We start from the raw sequence: 21,690 nt of genomic DNA on the forward strand, positions 1-21,690 counted from the left end.
TCGCCTTTCTGCTGCTCGGTGTAAGCCCCAGCAATTGGACCCAAAGCGATAAATAAGTTGTCGCCTATTCTGTGGATTGGTGATTACATGTTTTCTCTTTAAACCCTGAATGCATGATCCCATACGTGTATGTGATTGCGGGAGTCACAGCGTGTAGAGAAGGGAGCAGGAGATGAGCTCTCTCCACATGCGGTAGATGTAGGAAATATTTAAAGCCAGTATCTCTAACAGCAGCAACCAGAGCTGAGCTCGAATCGCTGCTGTTAAGGCTGTCCATCCCCGACATTGGCTCCCCTAAGCCCCCAGCGACACTATTGCGAGGCACAGATGGATACCATAGCAGTCAGGGCATACTAAAGACCCCCATCACTACTATATTTTTAATCCTGTGAAGCTCAGCCAAAGACTAAGCTTACTTGGAGATCATGATTTTAACTATAATCTGCGATACTCTGGTATTACAGTATACAGTATAAGTGGTCAAACTTGCGCAAGTTCAAATCCCCCTCCCCCAATAAAAAAAAATTCAAAATATAAAAATTTGAAACACTCCCCCTGAAAAATAAAAAAAAAAATTGGTATTTTTGCATCCGTAAGAGTCCATTCTATCAAAGTAAAAAAAAAATGTAATCCATAAAGTAGACTGTAAGGCTATGTGCACACGTAGCAGAAAATTTCTGCTTAAAGACCTGACTCCCTTCCCAGAAACCGCACGTTTTTTTCTGCGCGGTTTTTGCGCTTTTTTTTCCGCGTGGTTCCTGACACATAGAAATAGTCAGAAATGCGGAAAAATCTGCGAAATTAACGAGCATGCTGCGTTTTTTTCGCGGTAAAAAAAGCATCAATATGCACAAAAAGTGCAAAATGCATAGAAATGAATGGGAAGCTTATTTTTAGCGGGGTTTTTTTAGTGGATTTTTTGGCAAATCCGCTAAAAAAACGCTGTGTGCACATAGCCTAAAGAGAAAACCATGAATACGGCAGAATTGCATTTTTTTCAGTTGCCACTCCTTCATAAAAAAAGTACAATAAAACGCAATCAAAATGTTGTGTGCACCACAAATTGATTTCAATAAAACTGTCAGTCCTCCAAGCAAAATAGAAGCTCCCACTCATCTCCATTGAAGGTATAATTATTCCTTTCATTCATCCATTAAAAGAACAAAAACTTATGGGAAACCAAAATTTTTATTTATTTTTTTTCAAACCTCTGAATTTTTTTTTCACCACTTAAAATAACATACTTAAAGATTTTTTTAATTTTTTCTATGTAATGTGCACTGTAAAAACAAAATCCAAAACTCACTGTTACCTTTTACCATACAACGTACTGAAAAACAGGAAGAAAATTCCAAGTGCTGTGAATTGGTGAAAAATATGCAATGCTAGCATTGATTTTCAGATTTTGTTCTTACAGTGTACGTTATATGGTAAAAGGCTTTGTTTTTTTGGGATGAGTTGCCATTTTAAAAGACATCATGCAATCATCATCATATTGTCAGAAATATGAAAAAGTTATGGAAGAAGGGGAGGAAAAAATGGAAGTGCATAAAATGAATTAATTTTAATTAACATTGATGTGTCTTACGGAAAAAAATGAATCATTTAAAGAGATTTACCAAGAATATAATACAACAGCCCCTGTTGCGCTGTTGGGTAATTCAAATGGCAGCCCACCTGTTACGATGTGCTGGTCTAAAGTAAGGGGGGGTGCCTTCAACTGTCCCTGGAACTGGGACAGTCACTATCCCTGTCACAGGGGTACTCCTGAAGGTAGAGAGGCCTGGGTCTCCAACCTTACTATGCTCCTGAATGCACACTGAACTAAATTCCTCCCAGAACCAGGGAGGTATGGGACTGATGATAAATGGACAGCACAAACCGGACAGACTGGGGAAACAGACTTGGACGAATGGAAACTGCAACCATACAAAAACGGTCAAGCAACAACAAAGTGGAAAACAAGTGAACAGTAGGAGCGACCAACCAAATGGGAGATGATGAGGACATACACACACTACAAAAACCATGAAGAAAACTCCTATAGAAAACGCCAACTAACTGTCACAAATAAGGACTACTCCTTCACTACTAATCTGGGTAGTTGTAAGCAATCACCAACAGGGAACAGAGGAAGCAATGAGGTTTAAATAGAAGGCACTGCAGAGTAATAGGATAGGTAAAATTGCAAACATATTGGAATCCTGAGGCATGACACCATCCTAGAGATCTTTTAGACGTATGAATGGATAGGTTACTAATTTCCATAACAACTATGATGCTTATCAGTGATTGGCATGACTATGCAGGGTTTGGTTTGTTTATCATATTTTCACCATTGATATTATTTTTGTACACTAGATGTCCTATGTGTCACTACTATTATATGTATATAATGATTATGTAAAATGATTGAACTTTTTTAATTGTGTTATATGTATTATCTTAGTGGGCGGAACCTTGTTGTTGATTGGAGCACACATGTCTCCACACTATATAAGGCTGGCATGTTTCATGTTGTTGTATGCTTGAAAAAGACCTTAATGGTCGAAACGTTGCAATATGGCAAAATAAAAATCGACTTTTATTTCTTTCACCTGGACTGGATGCTGTTCCCTTTTATTTTTGGAATGTATTTTCCAATTGGGTTCATTGGACTCTGAACGTGCATCCCTATCTTTGAAATGCTGTCGGCTGCTGCTTTGTATTTATTAGACCATCCTAGTGATGTGTCAGGACAGGCTGCAGTTTGAAGAAATGCTGCTTCCAAAACGTTGTCTCAATAACAGAGGCGCAGTATCGCAAAACACAAATCACACCATAGTAGTAGGCAGAAATAACCGCATCATAGCAGTAAACTTCCAGAGGAGTGTGTAACAGGAGAAGAAAGAAATCTTCTTCTTTACTGACTGAGCACAGAGGACTGAGGCAGGCTGCAACAAAAAAATTGTCTGTGCTCAATCTGTCAAGGAGAATATTTGTTGCTATCCCGGTCATAGACTTTTTCTAGCAGCTCACCATTATGTGTGCTTTACACTGCAGATCCTCTGGCAGTTGAGACACAAGTCTTTGGAGCAGTCTTTCTTTAGACTGCAGCCCGTCCTGACGGGTAACTAGGACTGGCTACTATTTGAATTACCATTTTTGCAGAAAACATTTAAGATAGTAAATATAATTTATATATTTTTATATCTTTTTGTTTTCAGCTGGGAACAAAAGAAGGTTATCTTACAAAACAAGGAGGACGTGTAAAGGTAATAATCTTGATTCCAAGTAGCTCACAGTGTATGATGCAGTATTCAGATAAATCCTTTAAAGGGGTATTCCAGTCTACAAAAATGTACAAGTAGCCACTGCATAATTATAATTGTCAGAGTGACATGACTGTAGCTAGGAATACCTAAATGGAGAAACCAAGCCAGTATGATTTCTGCTGCTCAAAAGTTATGAAACTAATAAAAGTAGCTAAGCTCAGCATTTCATAATCACTGTAACAGTCAAGAAATGGATGGGGCATATAGGCGACTGGCTACTCAATCCACCTGCAGTCAAAGGAAAACCAGGAAAAATAAGGAAAAGAAGTCCTCCATTCTGATTTTAGATTACATTGGGACCCACAACAATCTAACAATTATCACATATTGAAAAGTCATGTGATCATTTTTGTCAACTGGAATACGCTTTTAAAGGGAAGCTATAATAAGAAAATAACATTGCTTAAATCAGGTTTTTTTGTCAATTTTTTTTTTTTTCCATATCAAGGCTCATTCACATGTCAGTATTTGGTCATTATTTTGCATCAGTGTTTGTATGCCAAAGCCAGGAATGGAAGTTACCGAGAAAAAATATAATTGAAAGACTGACTCCTGTTCTTTGTTTTGGAGACACTCCTGGTTTTGGCATACAAATACTGATGAAATACTGATCAAAATTACTGATGTGTGAAGGAGGCCTCACACTGTATATAAAAAAAAAAATTAACAATACAAATCTTGCAGTTTTGACACTGGCCACTAGGGCTTTTTTAGACTAACTTGCTGTTTCAGGAAATAACATCTGTACATAGTCACATTGGTCGGACCCGACCGTCTTTTATAGTGAAGCGTCTAATGAGATTTTGCAAAGGTCATTGTGAAGATAGGGGGAGCATGATCAGCTGTGACGTCGTTAATTTTTGCCAGAGCTGTAGAATATAAAAAATAGACCACTGCACAATTTTATAAAAATCAGCTTCTCTACATGTTTGACAGCCATTCCATTCCAGTGACAGTTGAATTCCAAACAGAGTACACCTCATTCTACTTAATGTGCTGCTGATTAGGTGATCACCTGAACCAAATCTTATTTAGCGAAGGAAAGTATAAAAAAAGAAAACCTGCTGTGGTGTTCACAATCCTCTAGCAATAGGACAAGCTGGATGGCAAAACAATTGCTAGTAATATCCCAAAAGTAATAGGAGTGAAAAAATAACTTTTAACCATGCCAAAGGAGTTGAAAAGAAAAGTCTTGAGTGAGGAAAGGAAGGGCTCAATTCTGGCTTTACTAGCAGAGGGATACAGTGAGCGTCATGTTGCCTCCATCCTTAAAATTTCTAAGACAGCAGTCCATAACTACAAGGTCAAGCAGCAGACATTGGGGACAACAAAGCTACAGTCCAGCAGGGGGAGGAAACACTTCTCCACTGACCAGGATGACAGTCATCTTATTCGAATGTCACTCAGGAACCGCAGGATGACATTAAGTGACCTTCAAATGGAATGGCAACTGTTGTGAGGTGCACAGCAAGAACAGTTCATAACAGTCTCCTAGAGGCAGGGCTCAAGTCATATAAAGATAGAAAAAAGCCTTTCATCAATGAGAAGCAAAGGAGAGCCAGGCTGAAGTTTGCCAAAGACCATAAGGATTGGATCATAGAGGACTGGAGTAAGGTAATCTTCTCTGATAAGTCTAATTTTCAGCTTTGCCCAACGCCTGGTCGTCTAATGGTAAGATGGAGACCTGGAGAGGTGTACAAGCCACAGTGTCTTGCACCCACTGTGAAATTTGGTGGCGGATCAGTGATGACCTGGGGATGCTTCAGTAGGGCTGGAATTGGGCAGGGTAATCTTTGCGAAGAATGTATGAATCAAGCCACATACAAGGTTATCCTGGAAAAACAGTTGATTCCTTCTGCTCAGGCAATGTTTCCCATCTCTGAGGACAGGTTTTTTCCAGCAGGACAATGCGCCATGCCACACAGCAAGGTCAATGAATGTGTGGATGAAGGACCACCACATCAAATCCCTGTCATGGCCAGCCAAATCTCCAGACCTGAACCCCATTGAAAACCTCTGGAATGTAATCACGAGGAAGATGGATAGTCCCAAGGCATCAAACAAAGAAGAACTGCTTGCATTTTTGTACCAGGAGTGGCATAAGGTTACCCAAAAGCAGTGTGAAAGACTGGTGGAAAGCATGCCAAGACGCATGAAAGCGTGATTAATAAACATGGTTATTCCACAAAATATTGATTTCTGAACTCTTCCTGAGTTAAAACATTAGTATTGTTTCTAAATGATTATGAACTTGTTTTCTTAGCATTTTCTTGTTCTTTTGACCATTTCTCAATTTCTGGAAAAAAAAAAAAAATTAGTGCTTGGAAATTCGAAGACATGTTGTCAGAAGTTTATAGAATAGAAGAGCAATTTACATTTTACTCAAAAATATACCTATAAAGAGAAAAATCAGACAAACTGAAAATTTTGCAATGGTCTCTTAATTTTTGCCAGAGCTGTATGTATAAACATGTTACCTGTCTTTATAATCCTGTCTTTGAAAAGGAAGCTGGGGAAAACCCTTTGTGAAAGGACAGGAAACATGAGTCTAAAAAAGTCCCACTGGCCAGTGCAAAAAAATTTGCAATGGAAGATTACTTTACATATATATATGTTTATGAAAAAAAGTCAAAATTTTTAAAATTAAGTAAATGTAACAAAAAACTGATTATAACTTCCCTTGAAATGCTGTTTTATTTCTTCAAGAAACAGTACGAATTATACAATACCAGACACAAATTTTTATGCAATCCCTTTAAAATAATAGTTATCTAGTTGCAACAACTTTACATATTGAAATGCATTTGTATTCTGCTGTGTACTGTAATTAATCCACAATTCCTCTATTCAAGTATCAGGTTTTAACACCAATACTACATATCTAACAATTTCATGCCTACTTAAGATTCTGAACCTCTTAAACATAATTTTGATATTAGGTTTCAGGTTCCTGCTTTTAATTCTAGGGATAACAAGTATATTTTGCTTTCACACTTGCACATATATTATCAGTGGTGAAAGAGTAAAACTGATGGCCATCATCATTAGAACAGGCTGAAATGTAATCTTTCACCCTGTGATATTTTTGCTGCAGGCCATCAGTCGTTGTGAGTGTTGTGTTCCTTCTGCTGAAGCACTCTTTTCTCTGTGACAAATCTAGGCCATGGAATTTTACGTGTATCTATTAATTGCAACAATGTGACAATTCTCCTCTTATGTCTGACAGAGCTGGAAAACCAGATGGTTTATACTGACACGGAACGAGCTGAAATATTATAAGGAACAGTTGGTAAGTTGTTTCAAAAGTGTAGACCTCACAAGTAAAGGATTAGTTTCAATAGCAGAAAAGCAATGATTATACACATCTATGGTATTCTATAGCAAGAGCCCTGCTCTGGATTCAAAGTATTAAAGAGGTGATCTACTACAGTTAGTTATAGCAAATTATAATGAAGAAAAAAAAAAAATATATATATATATATAAAATCTGAGTGTAGAGCCCCGCCCATTCCGCATAGCCACATTCACTATAATATCCCACATCATCCCGTCAGCCAGAGCCACTGGACTACTACTCATAATATCCCACATCATCCCGTCAGCCAGAGCCACTGGACTACTACTCATAATATCCCATATCATCCCATCAGCCAGAGCTACTGGACTACTACCCCAAATATTCCACATCATCCCATCAGCCAAAGCCATCAGACTACTACCCATAATATCCCACATCATCCCGTCAGCCAGAGCCACTCGACTACTACCCCTAATATCCCACATCATTCCGTCAGCCTGGAGTCAGAACCAGAGCGCTGAGTGGAACGGTCCTAACTTCCATACTGGGGATCCCTTTAAGAGAGGCCTGGCATCAGAACTAGAGCACTGAGTGGATTTGCCCTGACTTGCATACCAATGATCCCTTTAATAGAACCTTGTGGTCAGAATCAGAGTGCTGAGGGATTTGCCCTAACTTCCATACAGGAGATCCCTTTAAGAAAGCCTGGGGTCAGTACCAGAGCATTTGAAGGCAATTGCCCTGACTTCCATACCGGGCATCCCTTTAAGAGAGGCCTGTTGTCAAAATTAAAGCGTTGGATGGATTTGCCCTGACTTCCATACCTGAGATCCCTTTAAGAAGGGCCTGGGGTCAGTACCAAAGCGCAGAGTGTATTTGCCCTAAATTCCATACTAATGATTCCTGTAAGAGACCCTGGGGTCAGAACCACAGAGCTGAGTGGAACTGTCCTAACTTCCATTCCGGGGTTCCTTTTAAGAGAGGCCTGGGGTCAAAGCCAAAGCGCTGGATGGATTTGCTCTGACTTCCATGCCAATGATCCCTTTAAGAGGGAAGATGTCACTATGAGATGGAGGATGTGTGATGTGTATATGGGCAGGGAGTGGGGGATTCATTTCTGTCATGTGCTCTCTGCTCCTTTCAGGGGGGAAGACAATAGCTGGGAGCTTATGTTCCCGGGGATGATAGATTTCTCCCACCATGTCAGTGTCTGCTGAGGTGTTGTCAAGTGGGAAAACTGTTGGTCATAGCAACCAATCACAACTCTGCTTCTTTTGATCAGCTCTGGTGAAATGAAAGATGCGTGGTGACTGGGTGGGAGAAATCTAGGCATCCCCGGGAACATAAGCTCCCAGCCATTGTCTGCCCCCCAGAAAGGAGCAGAGAGCACATGAATCACCCCCTCCTCTATTACTGCCAGGTTCTATTGTTACTGGCATAGAAAATCGCAACATCCACGGCTGCACATAGAACCACACACACACACACACACACACACACACACACACACACACACACACACACACACACACACACAGCCACACTGCCAGGCTACAGAACAGCACATCTCCAGGAACTTCCTGCTCAGTGCCACCCGGATCGGGACTATGGGATGGAGGATATGTATGATTGGTATATGGGCACGGGACTATGGGATGGAGGATATGTATGATGGGTATATGGGCACGGGACTATGGGATGGAGGATAAGTATGATGCGTATAAGGGCACAGGACTATGGGATGGAGCATAATCATTCCAATTTGTTATAGCTAACCACAGTTAGTTACTATGCCCGGGCAAAGCCGGGCTCTTCAGCTAGTGCTTTATAATAGTGAGATTACAGACATCAAAGCAAAATATTCAGAATTGAGAGTCCTCAGTGGTTGATACCTTTTAATGGCTAACTGAAAAGATGGTAACACATTGCAAGCTTTCGAGACTACTCAGGTCTCTTCATCAGGCTAGACTAATACAAAATCTGAAGTCACATATTTATGCACAATACAGCCTAGAAAAAATGCAATGGATAAGACAAGTGACGTGAAGCAGAACTATCAATATGGGAGAGGGAGAAACATAAATATAAACATTGGACCAGTTCATAGATAAGGAGTCCGGATGTTTTATGGTCCTCTGATTGGGGTCTAGTTCTGTGTTGTGATGCCTCCACACGGTTTTAAAAGGAAATTCCTTAATTGATGTAAAAAGACATAAATCCATGCGACACATTCATTCCAGCACTGAGAGTGTCAAAGTTCGTCATAAATTTGTACTCCCAAACTCGTCTCTCTCTCTGAGAATTGAAGTTACCTTTCAATACCAGTAATTTCATATCCACGCTGCTGTGATCAGGGATACAGAAATGTTTTGCCACAGGTAGATCCATTCTTTTTTCTCTTATTGTGTGACGATGAGCATTCATCCTTGTTCTAAGCTTTTGCCCTGTCTCCCCCACATACAGACCCCCAGTTGGACATTTAGTACAAATAATTAACACTCTCAGTGCTGGAATGAATGTGTCGCATGGATTTATGTCTTTTTACATCAATTAAGGAATTTCCTTTTAAAACCGTGTGGAGGCATCACAACACAGAACTAGACCCCAATCAGAGGACCATAAAACATCCGGACTCCTTATCTATGAACTGGTCCAATGTTTATATTTATGTTTCTCCCTCTCCCATATTGATAGTTCTGCTTCACGTCACTTGTCTTATCCATTGCATTTTTTCTAGGCTGTATTGTGCATAAATATGTGACTTCAGATTTTGTATTAGTCTAGCCTGATGAAGAGACCTGAGTAGTCTCGAAAGCTTGCAATGTGTTACCATCTTTTCAGTTAGCCATTAAAAGGTATCAACCACTGAGGACTCTCAATTCTGAATATTTTTCTATCTACTGGCTAACACGGTACAAAGATAGACATCAAAGCAAGCACCATGCAACGCACATTACTCAAGTCTGGAACGGTGGCCCGAAAAAAGGTGAAGAAGCCTCAACTTCAATATTGTCTTTTAGAGTCGTCGGTTCACGTTTTCAAACAAATATGAAAAGTGGACATTTAAAGATTTGAAACGGGTGATTTGGAGCAATGACACAATAGTCAATAGACTAGGCTCTGATGGGTGCAAATGGGTCTGAAAGAAACAAGGGAAAAAGTGACTAACGGATTGAGAAATTGAAGGAAATGTCAAGTCACCAGGATCGATGGAGGTCTCTATGATGAGCTATATGTGAGTATCCTACCAGTTGAGTTTCTTCGTACACTCAAGTACTATGGGTATGAAAAGGACGACAGTCCTTCCAACAGGACAATAACATGAAGCATGCGTCGAGGTTGGAGAAGAAATGGTTCAATGACAATGAAGTAGTGGTGCTGAATTGGCCCCCACAGTCCCCAGACCTCAACCCAATCAAACATGTATCGGTAGAATTCAAGAAAAAACTATATAAATGCCCAAGTGAATCGACCAGTATGCACCAAATTTGGGAACGTGTAGAAGAGCTCTGAGATCAAATTTCGATGAACACATGTTTGAATCTGATCGAGAGCAAGCCCAGAAGGATTCAGGCAGTGTTGAAAGCTAAAAGGTGGATTTACAGAATTCTAACAAAATAGAAATTTAAGTTTAGATCTTTAGGAGCAAAATAGTAACAATGCAGTGACATGACAAGAATCTGCATAACTAATCATATGCTAAATAGTTGCAAGTCAAATTTATGTATGAGTTATCCAAGATTGTCTATAAAATGATGGCAGTCTCAAGTTCAAAGCAGAAGTGGATAATGAGATATGGAGCATGAAAATAAAAAAGTTCATAACATTGTTACCCTTTTGCTCTTCACTGTATAGGAGAGGGAAGTGGCCAATAATGAGCAGCTGAGATCATCCAAGAAGGAAAGCTTCAGAAACTCTAAGCTGAACAGTTTAAACCCAGCACTGTTATCAGAATTTATCAGAAACCTGCACTGTTTAATATGAAGAAGTGCTTCTAATCGGTGCAGGAGTATGTGAAATCAGAAACTGAGGTCTTCTGGCCCCTCTCTGTCATGGTAATCCCGTACAGACCATGAAACACGGATGTGCCTTTATGTCTAAGCTTCCACAACCACTTCAACTTTCAGAATTAGTTAAAAAGAATTTCAGTAGGATCAACCTTTCTAAGCTGTCTATATAGGTCATATAAATTAATGAAATGACCACTCAAAATCTGTGATCTGATGTCTGATTCCAGAGATATACACCTTTTTTTCAATATGTAAATGAGCTGTTAAGAACTGCAGCCAGGACATTAATCTTCCAGAAAGTCTGCCTCCAGAGCTTATTTTAAATTAAGTGTGTGAGGCATCCTGCTCTCCTGATCTCACTGCAGAACTATGTGTGATTATAAATGACAGTACAGCAGAGATGAGGTTTGTCTCGTTACAAAATACCTCTGGCGCAGTAACTCTCCTCTCATACTGCTATCAGCCCTGCTGCAGTGCTGTGCCTGATTAAAATGAACACTTCATTAGCTCCCATCTTACAGACAGCTATTGTGGGGAGAGGGGCAGTACAGGTGACCTGACAGCACTATAAAGCGAGAACTACAACTGCAGATGTGTGTGTAATGAGACAAAATTCTGTACTGCTCTACTGTTAGTTATGTGCAATCCATAGACTGTGTAGTGGCTGTTGACAGATAGTGCAGCTGAGCTTTAATTCAGCTGAACTGCAGTCCTAGAAGACAGAAACTATGCAGTATACAGAGCTGTGGTGTTCTGGCAGGCCACAGGACATGCAAACTGCTGTTCAGTGGGGATGTAATGTTGCTGTTCAAGGTCTATTGAAGCTCCAAGGAAAAGGGCTACATTGAGGACCATAGACTAAGTGGTCAGCCAAGGTACTTCATACCACAGACATATCATGCTTGCTTCACTTCAAAATCAGAAGATGTTCAGCAGTGGTATCCGCTCGGAACTGGCAGCAACCAATGAAACCAAGCTACATCCATCTACTTTTCACAGTAGTCTGGACAGAATTAGTCTTTGTAGAAGAATTTTTGCCAAAAGAGTCAAACCTTTGACATGGAATCAAGGCCAAGCAACTCAAGTATGCACAAAAACACATGAACTGGGTGCAGAAAAAAGGCAGCAGGCGCTTTGGACTGATGAATCAAAATTTGGAAGAGAAAAAATAAGAAAAGGGAGTCTTGGAAGTTATGATATGGTACCCACAGAGCCTTGTTCTCAATATCATCAGTTCTGTCTTGAAAAGACGTAAGGATTTGTGCAAGGCATCCTTAGAAGATATGTGGAAAGTTCTCCAAGATGTTTGGAAAAACTTCCCTGCAGTGTTGCAGAGTACATTAAAAAACTGTGTGCAAGTGTACTTGAAAGTATTGATGTTGATTTGAAGACAAACAGTGATGAACCCATTTGATTTGATATAATTTTTTTCTTTTGTTAACTCACTTTCCATGTTATATAAAAAGAATAAGCCAATAATAGTACTATAATCTATAAAATGGACATGTGGCGCCCCTGAGGCTCGATCGCCACAGAGGTACTGCACCTCCTCCTGAGGTGTGGTGCCCCACCATCCAGGTAAGTTGGAGGCTCCTGACCACGCTCCAACACTCAAATCCCACACAACACAGTTGTTCAGCAAAGCCACATTGCGGCTCCCTGCTTGGAGTGTAGTAGAGCACCTTTGGTGGCTCCCTGCTTGGAACACGAAATGTGCTGGGAGGCGGGTGGAGTTTAGAATACATAAAAGAGCGGGAAGTTTAGGATTAGAGGTCAGTCAGTGAGAGGAAGCCACTCAGAGAGGAGTGAGGAAAGAAGATCCCTGAGAGAGGGATGGAGGAAGGCGGTACTGCAGCAGACCTCAGTGACCTGGGTCTGTTGGCACGGGAAAGGAAAGCAGGAGAAAGACATTGAACTGAAACCTGATCTTCCATGAGAAGGAGAGATTAGTACGGAACGAAGGAGTAGAAGGGAACAGAGGACATGGGTTAGAGGAAGAACCCTGCCTAGAAGTTCTAAGCGCAAGGCCGGGGCCCGGTCCCCGAGGTTGTATGGATATTAATGGTTCTGCAGCAGACACCGGTGGAGTAGTGGGCTGTAAATGCACTACTCCCATCTAAGACTTGGGGGCACAACAGCAACATTGATAGTGAGACGGGATTCAGGAGGAGTCCACGAAGCAGGCTACAGCTGTCTGCCGTACAAGTAGAGTTCTTGGGAACATCTGTCAGGAGGCACTCCAGTGTAACTCAGTACTGGGAGTACTTCACACTTAAAGGCGCTATAAGAGGAGACGTTCAGAAAGGTACATGTTGGCGGAGCGTTGGAAGGGAGTACTCCATCTGACCTAGAGGTTGATTGAGCTTCTGACCCGGAGGACACAGTACGGAGGCAGGCACCTGTGTGTACTACAGACTGTGAGTAAAGCTTTGGAACTACAAGCCCTGGTGTCCTCCATTCACTCTTGCTCCAACACACCTGGTACCGCTACATCTGGGTACCAGCTTCTACACTGCCTGCGCCTCTCAGCTACCCCTACATCTACACTGCCCTGTGACTACAGCTCCACCTGTGGGGAGCTTCACCATCTTGGCTGCAACACACCACCAGTCCCAGAGGATCTGCATGCAGCGTCGGCTTAACACCTCCCTTGCCGAATACCACAGGTGGCGTCACGAACTATTCATCAATTCTATTTCATTGTTCTTTCACCCCTCCTTTTGCAATGGAGCCCCAGGGCCACAGACCGGGTCACAGCTTCCGTGACAACTCCCATTGAGATCAACGGGCCCCGTGCTGAGTACCCCAATAGCCCTGGCCGGGCGCCCCACACACAAACACACTTTCCACACAAATTAATAAAACATGCAGATGTGTATATACTGTGTGTATATATATATATATATATATATATATATATATATATATTATATACTGGACTAGGCTGCAAATAACTATCCACATTGATATACTCTATATGACTTGCATTACCTTATGTAACCATATATATTTATGGTCAATTTATTAAATTTAGAGCTGCCAATACTGCAACTTTGCTTTAATGGTAAAAGTGTCATTTCTGTTTACATTTTTTTTTTTTTATGCAGTCCCAAGAGCCAATAAAGACACTGGACCTTAATGAGTGTAGTGCAGTACAATTCGACTACTCACAGGCAAAAGTGAATTGTTTTTGGTATGTACTTAGTATATTGCCTTATCAGTGTTTTGTACTAATTACTCTTGATACAACTCTTCAATTTATATCAATGAAACTGGTGATCAACTATGAACCTTTTATAAAATGTTCACATTCACAGACTAACATCTCATTGATGTCACCGGAAAAACTGTAACAACCATGTGCCATTTCAACAGTGATCTTGCTTAAAATACATAAATAGTCTACCCATCACTGTTAAAATGCAAGTTTTTCTCATGAAAAAGAATAATTTCAACAGCGAGGGCTGTCCGATTCTTACAAATCGGTGTCCTTTGAAAAACCGGCAATTCATGTGCGGCATACAGTAAAATCACACTGACAGGTTAGAATAGAATAGATATATACACATAGAATATATAGATGTCAGTGACACATACATATATGTATTTTTATTACAAAGATAGAAGAAAAGACGGCAATTCATCTGCAGTGTTCTGTTAAATCACTGCAGGAACCGACCGGATAGAAGAGATGGATTACATACAGTAAATACACATAGAATAGGTAGATATATAGATGTCAGTGACATATACAATTAGTACAGTGTGTGCAGCTTACTGTACATGTATTTAATTAATAAAAGATTATTTTTTGGAAAAAAATGGTGTGGGCTCCCACGCTGTTTTCGTAACCAGCAAAGGGAAAGCCGACGGCTCGGGGCAGATGTTTAATGCCTAGCAAGGGGGGTAATAACTATGGAACTTACCAGGCTATTAACACCTTTCTGGCATATGACGTACTATCCCGTCCATGTGCCCTGGGACTTAATGCCCAGGGACGGGATAGTACGTCATAGCAATCAGCGGTGCTCACAGGTGACACATGGCACTATGTGTCAGGGGAGGTCACGGACCGCCCCCGACACGTTAACCCCTGGCACACTGTGATCAAACACGTTTGCAGTGTACCGGGGGTTTAGGGAAGCATCGGCAGGGAGCTTCCCTGAGCCCCCCCGGAGCAGCGCGATGTGCAGCGCTGCTCCGGGGAACCCCTTCCCTGCAGGTCCCCGGATCCAATATGGTGGCGGGGACCTGCAGTGAGCTGGCTTCGTCACTGCCTACTGAGCGCAGGCATGAGGAAGCCTGCTTCAATGCCTGTGTCAAATCGCTTATCTGTCACAGCGATCTGTGATGTGACAGTATAATAAAGTTTAAAAAAAGTGTAAAAATAATTTTAAAAAATCGCTAAATAAAAAAAAAAAAAATTCCCTAATTCATTTTTTGGAAATAAAAAAATCAATAGAAGTACACATATTTGGTATCGCTGCGTCTGTAACGACCCGCCCTATAAAACTGTCCCATTAGTTAACCCCTTTAGCGAACCCCTTAAAAAATAAAAAACAAAGCAAAAAATAATGCTTTATCATACCACCGAACAAAAAGTGCAATAACGCACGATCAAATAGACGTATATAAATAACCGTGGTACCGCTGAAAACGTCATCTTGTCACTCAAAAAATGAGCCACCACACAGCACCATCAGCGAAAAAATAAAAATGTTATAGCTCACAGAATGAAGCTATGCAAAAATAATTATTTTTTATATAAAATAGTTTTCATTGCATAAAAGCGCCAAAACATAAAACAACGACATAAATGAGGTATTGATGTAATCGTACTGACTCAAAGAATAAAACTACTTTATCAATTTTACCGCACACGGAACGATGTAAACGCACCCCCCAAAAGAAATTCATGAAACGCTGGTTTTTGTTAATTCTCCGTCCCAAAAATCGGAATAAAAAGCGATCAAAAAATATCACGTGCACGAAAATGGTACCAATAAAAATGTCAATTCGTCCCGCAAAAAATAAGACCTCACATGACTCGGTGGGTCAAAATATGGAAAAATTATAGCTCTCAAAATGTGGTGATGCAAAAACTATTTTTACAATAAAAAGCATCTTTTAGCATGCGACAGCCGGCAAACATAAAAACCTGCCATATATAGTAAATCAAACCCCCCTTTATCACCCCTTAGTTAGGGAAAAATAAAAAAATTAAAAAAATGTATTTCCATTTTCCCATTAGGGCTAGGGTTAGGGCTGAGATTAGGGTTAGGGGTGTGTTGGGGTTAGGGTTGGAGTCAGAATTGGGGGGTTTCCACTGCTTGGGCACATCAGGTGCTCTCCAAACGCATCAGATCTGTGGGCTGATTAATATCAGATCTGTGGGCTGATATTAATAGCCTAGGAAGGGGCCATGGACACTTGCCCCCTCTGGCTAAAAACATCAGCTCTCAGCCGCCCCAGAAAAGATGCATCTCTAATATGCGCCAATTCTGACACTTAGCCTCGCTCTTTCCACTTGCCCTGTAGCGGTGGCAAGTGGGGTGATAATTGGCGGGGGTTGATGTCACCTTTTGTATCGTCAGGTGACATCAAGCCCCGAGATTAGTAATGGAGAAGCATCAATAAGATGTCCCCATTACTAACCCCATAGTCACATTGTATGAAAACACAGACACCCAGAAAAAAGTTCTTTAATTGAAAGAATGACAAAGATTCCTTTAATATTCTTAATTAAACCATACTTACGACCTCGCCCATTCCCACAATGCCCTAGTCATCTGAAAAGAGACAAGAAAAAATAAACAACAGTATTCCTCACCTTTCCGCAGAGATGCTTTTAATCCATTTGTCCCATGACTGGTTCAGCTCTGCTACATCTACGTGGCCCATTCCCCCGAGTCTAGCTCTGCTACATCTAGATGACAGGCTGCTTGGTTGCATTATGCGACCATGCAGCCTGTCATCCAGTAGACAATGAGCACCGTGTGCTTAGTGTCTACCTGTGAACTCCTTTTACCTATCTGACGGCACCGCAAATTCTCCTGCTCGCAGTGCCGTCAGACAGGTCCTGCGAGTTCAGCCAGTGAACTCGCTTCTCTTTTCTGACTTCAGTTCTTGGGCCGTGGGAAATTTTCCCACAGCGCTCGCACTGACGTCACATTGGTGAACTGAGTTCATTGGCTATTGGTTATTCTGTCTATTCTATTCTAGCCCGTCACACTGTGATTTTACTGTATGCGGCACATGAATTGTCAGCTTTTCAAATGCAGTGAGTGTGTAAAAATTGGACAGCACTCGTATTGTCCAAGTGCTGTGTGATTATTTTTTTTTTTTTTTTTCCTCGCACCCAGTGACTTCTATTGCGGAATGCGATCCAATTTTTGATTACAATCGAAACATGCTGCAAATTTTTTTCCAGTCCGATATGTGCTGGAAAAAAAAACGCAGGCGAACACACAATGATAGAATAACATTGGTCCAAATGCAATCTGATTTTTTTTTTTTTTTGCATTCGTCCTATTTCATCGCAAGTGGGAATGAGCCCTAATAAGGATAGTTAGTAAATGGGAAGTACAGCGAAAAATACAAGCCCAAAAGTGAGTGTTATACACTACACCCAAGCCACAAGACAGAACACTATTTGTTAGTAGGGGGTCAGGGCGTGGAAGAAGAGCAGTCCCTCGCCCATGACTACCGTTTTGTGCCTATTGCCAGAATAAACTTAGAAATTGCAGATTAATATTTGGGGCCCCCTCGACAGTCCCTGATAGCTATGTCCCACACAGACACAATGAGGCATATTTATAAAAAGTCATTTTTGACAGTACAAACTTAGACTAAACTAGACTTAAAATGCGGCAATTTTATCAAAGTGTTGATACATGCTGTTTGATAAATCTGATTTTAAGACTGACTTGCCTAAGTTCACATCACCTATGAGCTGGCTAATGGCTCTTTCAGACGTCTCCTACCCAAAAAAATGTTTCACCAAATTTTTCTCTGATGAAAAAAAAAAAAATATGAAGGTATCAAAACTTCTCATAACAGTCTGTGGAAAAAAAGGACATCACGTGGATGGCATTCGAGCGCCGTCCAATTTTTTTTCACTGACCCATATATTTGCATTGGCAAAAAATCGGACAAGTCTCAGTGATTTTGTGTGGACCACTCTGACATGTGAACGGCCCCATAGACAATAACAGCTACAAGCTCTATCCGTGAAAATTGCAGCTCTCGTACGAGAAAACTGACATCTGATTGAGCCCTGACAATGTAACAAGTGTGTGGCACAATTTTGCAGCATTATTTTGCACATTGTATCGCACAAGAAGCCATGTTTATGTCCCCATAATCTTTACTTCCTTTTCAGCGTGTACAAGCCCCTAGTCAGGCAAATTATAGATATGGTGCAAGTGATGAGATGGTTTTTGGTGCAAATTACACCAGAATTCTGGCAAATTTAGCTTGATAAATATGTGATTAAGGATTTAGTAGAAATGTAGTAGCTGACTATGTGCTGGTTCCTTCCAGTTTAGTGTTCCCACTGAGGACGTATTACCTGTGTGCAAAGACTGGGGCTGAAGCAGACGAATGGATAAAGATAATACGGTGGAAAATGGTAAGAAGTTATGAATTTACACAATGGCTTTTGACTCTCGGTCTACAAATCATGAAAATAGTTCATATGTAGTAACCGATATTGAATTCTTAGGCTATGTTCACATGCAGTGTTTTTTGCTGCATTTTCTTCTGCAGCTGAAACCTGCTATGTTGGCAGTAAAATCCCTGTGTTCAAAACACCTGTTTTACTAAGTTTTTGTCATGTTATTTCCAGTGTTTTTTGGGTGTGAATTACATGTTAGTTTTATTCACCAAAAACGCAGCAAAAATATATATATTTTTTTTAATTTTATCGATTTAAAAAAAAAAAAACGCAGAAGTTCTCAAATTCACTTAGGAAAAAATCTCATGGCTTTTACTAGTACTGTAAAAAACAGCTGTTTATTTGAATAAGATAACTGCAGTTAAAAAAGATGCAAAAACACTGTGTGTGAACACAGTCTTACATTGTGCTTCCTCTAAGGCCCCCTTCACTCGTCCGTGTTTCCAGTACACGTGGTTTCTGTTTTTTTCACAAATGCTGTACCCATTATAACCTATGGTGTTGTGCACATGTTCGTGATTTTACATGTGTGTCCATGCAAACCACACAGACGTGTTTGTTTGTTTTCTGGCAGCACCAATGAGAAGGGGCAATACAAGTCTATGGGTCCTTGAAAAACCCGTACAACACATGGGTGGTATCCATGTGCCGTACATATTTAACATTGCAAAGTATAGGAGAAGCTTTGTAATTTCATTCTTTTTTTTTTTTTTAACAATATCGGAAAAACACAAATGGCACATTTACAAAGCACTGCCTAAGATAGGTTGAATCGGCTCTGTCATTTGGCTACTCCCAGGTGTATATAAAGGTTAGTGACACATAGTTTAGTCTTGGAAAACGTCACTCTTGCACACCTCTACACATACAGCCATATATCCTATGGTCACCCAGCGAGATGTAATATTTGACCTTATAATTAGAGATGAGCGAATTTGTTCGGGTTCCCTGTTACTCGGCAAGCTATAGCGCTTACCAAATAAGCTGCCGAGGGAACCCGGATACATGGAGCGCGCCGGCTGATCATCACCACAGCTGCATGTGTCACGGCTGTGTGACAGTCACGACACATGCATGGAGAGCCTGTTTGTTGGGCTTTCCACACATTTGCTGTGACTGTCACACAGCCACGACACATGCAGCTGTGGCGCCCATCAGCCAGAGAGATCCATGTATCCGGGTTCCCTCGGCAGCTTATTTGGTAAGCGCTATAGCTTGCCGAGTAACAGGGAACCCGAACAAATTCCCTCAACTCTACTTATTAGTATTCACACCCCGCTTCCCTGCAGCAGGATGCCGAACACTTCCCACTTTGAAAACTCACTTTGCTCATTTATTAGTCCACAGGCATACAGTAGCTACATATATCTTTGGTTACATCACTTCCATTCTTAATATGTCCTCTTACTGTTCTAGTCTCAGATAAAAAGGCAAACAACTAGAAGATGATCTGCTGTGAGGAAGACTCAGAAGACGTTGCTGGGACCAGGACACACCCATCAGAACTGGACATTTGCATTATTATATTTGTGTTATCTATTTTTATACAAAGAGGAAGATATCGTTATTCTTGGAGAGTGCAATCAATGATTACATTATTAACTGACAGATAACATAATGCACAGGAAACATTCCAAGTTGCATAGATTTAGAGCTAAGCCCAGGTACTGCTCCTGACTCTTAGATTCTTGTCACCACGCAATCCACAACATTAACCCTAGATATATATTTTTTTAGCACGTCATCCATCAGGTATTAGCCCAGTGCAAAACTGGGATCACATTGAAAGAGAGATTCCAGCTGCTACAAGTTACTAGATCTGGGTACAAATATTATGACCTCCATCGATTGCTAGAAAAGGAACTTGAGAGCCATTCTATTCAGTCTTTTACTGTCAGAGGTGGCTGACTTTGACTATCTCTATTGATATTACACACTATGCTGCTCTAGACAAATTGGGACACAAGTCCCTCATTCTGCCAATCGATGAATGTGTTACCGCTTGGAAACCTGCCGATCTAGTAGTAATCATTCTTCCTGTGGATAGCTGATAACTGGAAGATCACTTTAAGGTGCTCAAATGCTTCAAAGAGAGGTCAGTCTAACTTGTCGTGACTGCGTAACTGTGCCAGCTGTCCTTTTTCTTTCTCTAATGGCAGATGCTAATGGAAATAAGTATTGGGCATGTTGAGTTTTAACATGCCTGAGCTTGATATTTTCCCCACAGAGACTAAGTCATGCCAGAGGCGCCTAGCAGTGAGCAGAGCTTGTATGAATTAGGGAGTTGGGAAGAATAACTGACCGCTATGTAATGTTTCTGGACACCTTTGCATAGTTTTTTCTGAAAAAAATAACAGATCTGTTGTGTTTAGTCAATCCTTTGGATGACTGAAGTGAATTAGTAGGATAATAGAGATGACTATACACTTAACATCATTCTTAATGTACATTTGTTAAAGGAGCTATCTGTTCATATAGCTAGGATACTTTATCAAATTGGCGGGGAGCAGGGTGAAGATCATCTCTTATTTAGGCCTGTTTTGCATGTCTAACATTCATGGTCCAAGTACGGATCAGTTGAGCATCTGTCCCGAACTAAGTAGTCTCATATATGCCTATGAGAATGTTGAGATCGGGTTAGGAAAACTGTGGCTGATTCAGAAAAGCATTTTGTACTTGGACCATGAATGAAACCAACCTTATGGAAATAGGAGCTGATCTTTGGTACCCAGATACACATTATATGGAACTGTGCAGTTCAACTCATTTTAATGTCTACATCAGGCTGCCAGACTTAATAAAAGGTGGAGGTCCTGGGCACCCAACCCCCTGGATCTAGTATATGGGTATGTCTTAAGTAGGTTGTGACAGGACAATGCCTTTAAGGCTGTGTCTTGTGTTCCCTCCTTACCTTTTACAGTCTAATAGCTTATTAAAATATTTGTCTACAGTGTAACATTGTAGTGAATCTCCAAACGAATAACATATCCGGGGTGTGGAATGGAAGAATGTTTACAATTTATTACATGGGGGCAAAAAAATGTGCAAGGGGAAATAAAATATATTTGTACTTTTTACATATTTACTTGTTCTAAGTACGTTCTGCTCTTCTAGAAGAATGTGAGCTACCGCAGCCTCCGTGGATTATAACGGTAATGTCAAGATGACCGTAAATACTTTTTATACAGTTTAAAGGGAAGGTCCACAATCGCAATAAATTATTGATTTCCTTCTATAGTTGGATCCAGTAGTCATATTCACATCCATTTCCCACACTCCTTGGCAGCCTACTCATTGTTTTTGATTAGCAGCGGGTTTTGTGTTACAGATACTGATGTAAAATACTGACCAAATACTGAATGCGTGATCGTGGCCTAAAGTGAAAAAGAACTT

General features: G+C 40.7%; 1 protein-coding gene across 2 annotated transcripts in view; it reads left to right on the top strand.

Annotated features, from left to right (window-relative positions):
• Nucleotides 1-21,378, top strand: part of DAPP1 (dual adaptor of phosphotyrosine and 3-phosphoinositides 1) — a 169,274-nt gene extending 147,896 nt beyond the window's left edge. For both annotated transcript variants that reach the window (XM_073589688.1, XM_073589681.1), the window contains exons 6-10: nucleotides 3,207-3,254; nucleotides 6,541-6,603; nucleotides 13,730-13,815; nucleotides 18,165-18,252; nucleotides 19,714-21,378. In XM_073589688.1, the coding sequence (XP_073445789.1) occupies nucleotides 3,207-3,254; nucleotides 6,541-6,603; nucleotides 13,730-13,815; nucleotides 18,165-18,252; nucleotides 19,714-19,746 (318 nt within the window). In that variant the 3' untranslated portion in view covers nucleotides 19,747-21,378. The remainder of the gene's footprint in view (nucleotides 1-3,206; nucleotides 3,255-6,540; nucleotides 6,604-13,729; nucleotides 13,816-18,164; nucleotides 18,253-19,713) is intronic.
• The last annotated feature ends 312 nt before the right edge of the window (nucleotides 21,379-21,690 follow it).

The sequence above is a fragment of the Dendrobates tinctorius genome, unplaced genomic scaffold (genome assembly GCF_039654945.1).
Source record: "Dendrobates tinctorius isolate UK_male_01 unplaced genomic scaffold, ASM3965494v1 ptg000011l, whole genome shotgun sequence".
Taxonomy (NCBI): Eukaryota; Metazoa; Chordata; class Amphibia; order Anura; family Dendrobatidae; genus Dendrobates; species Dendrobates tinctorius.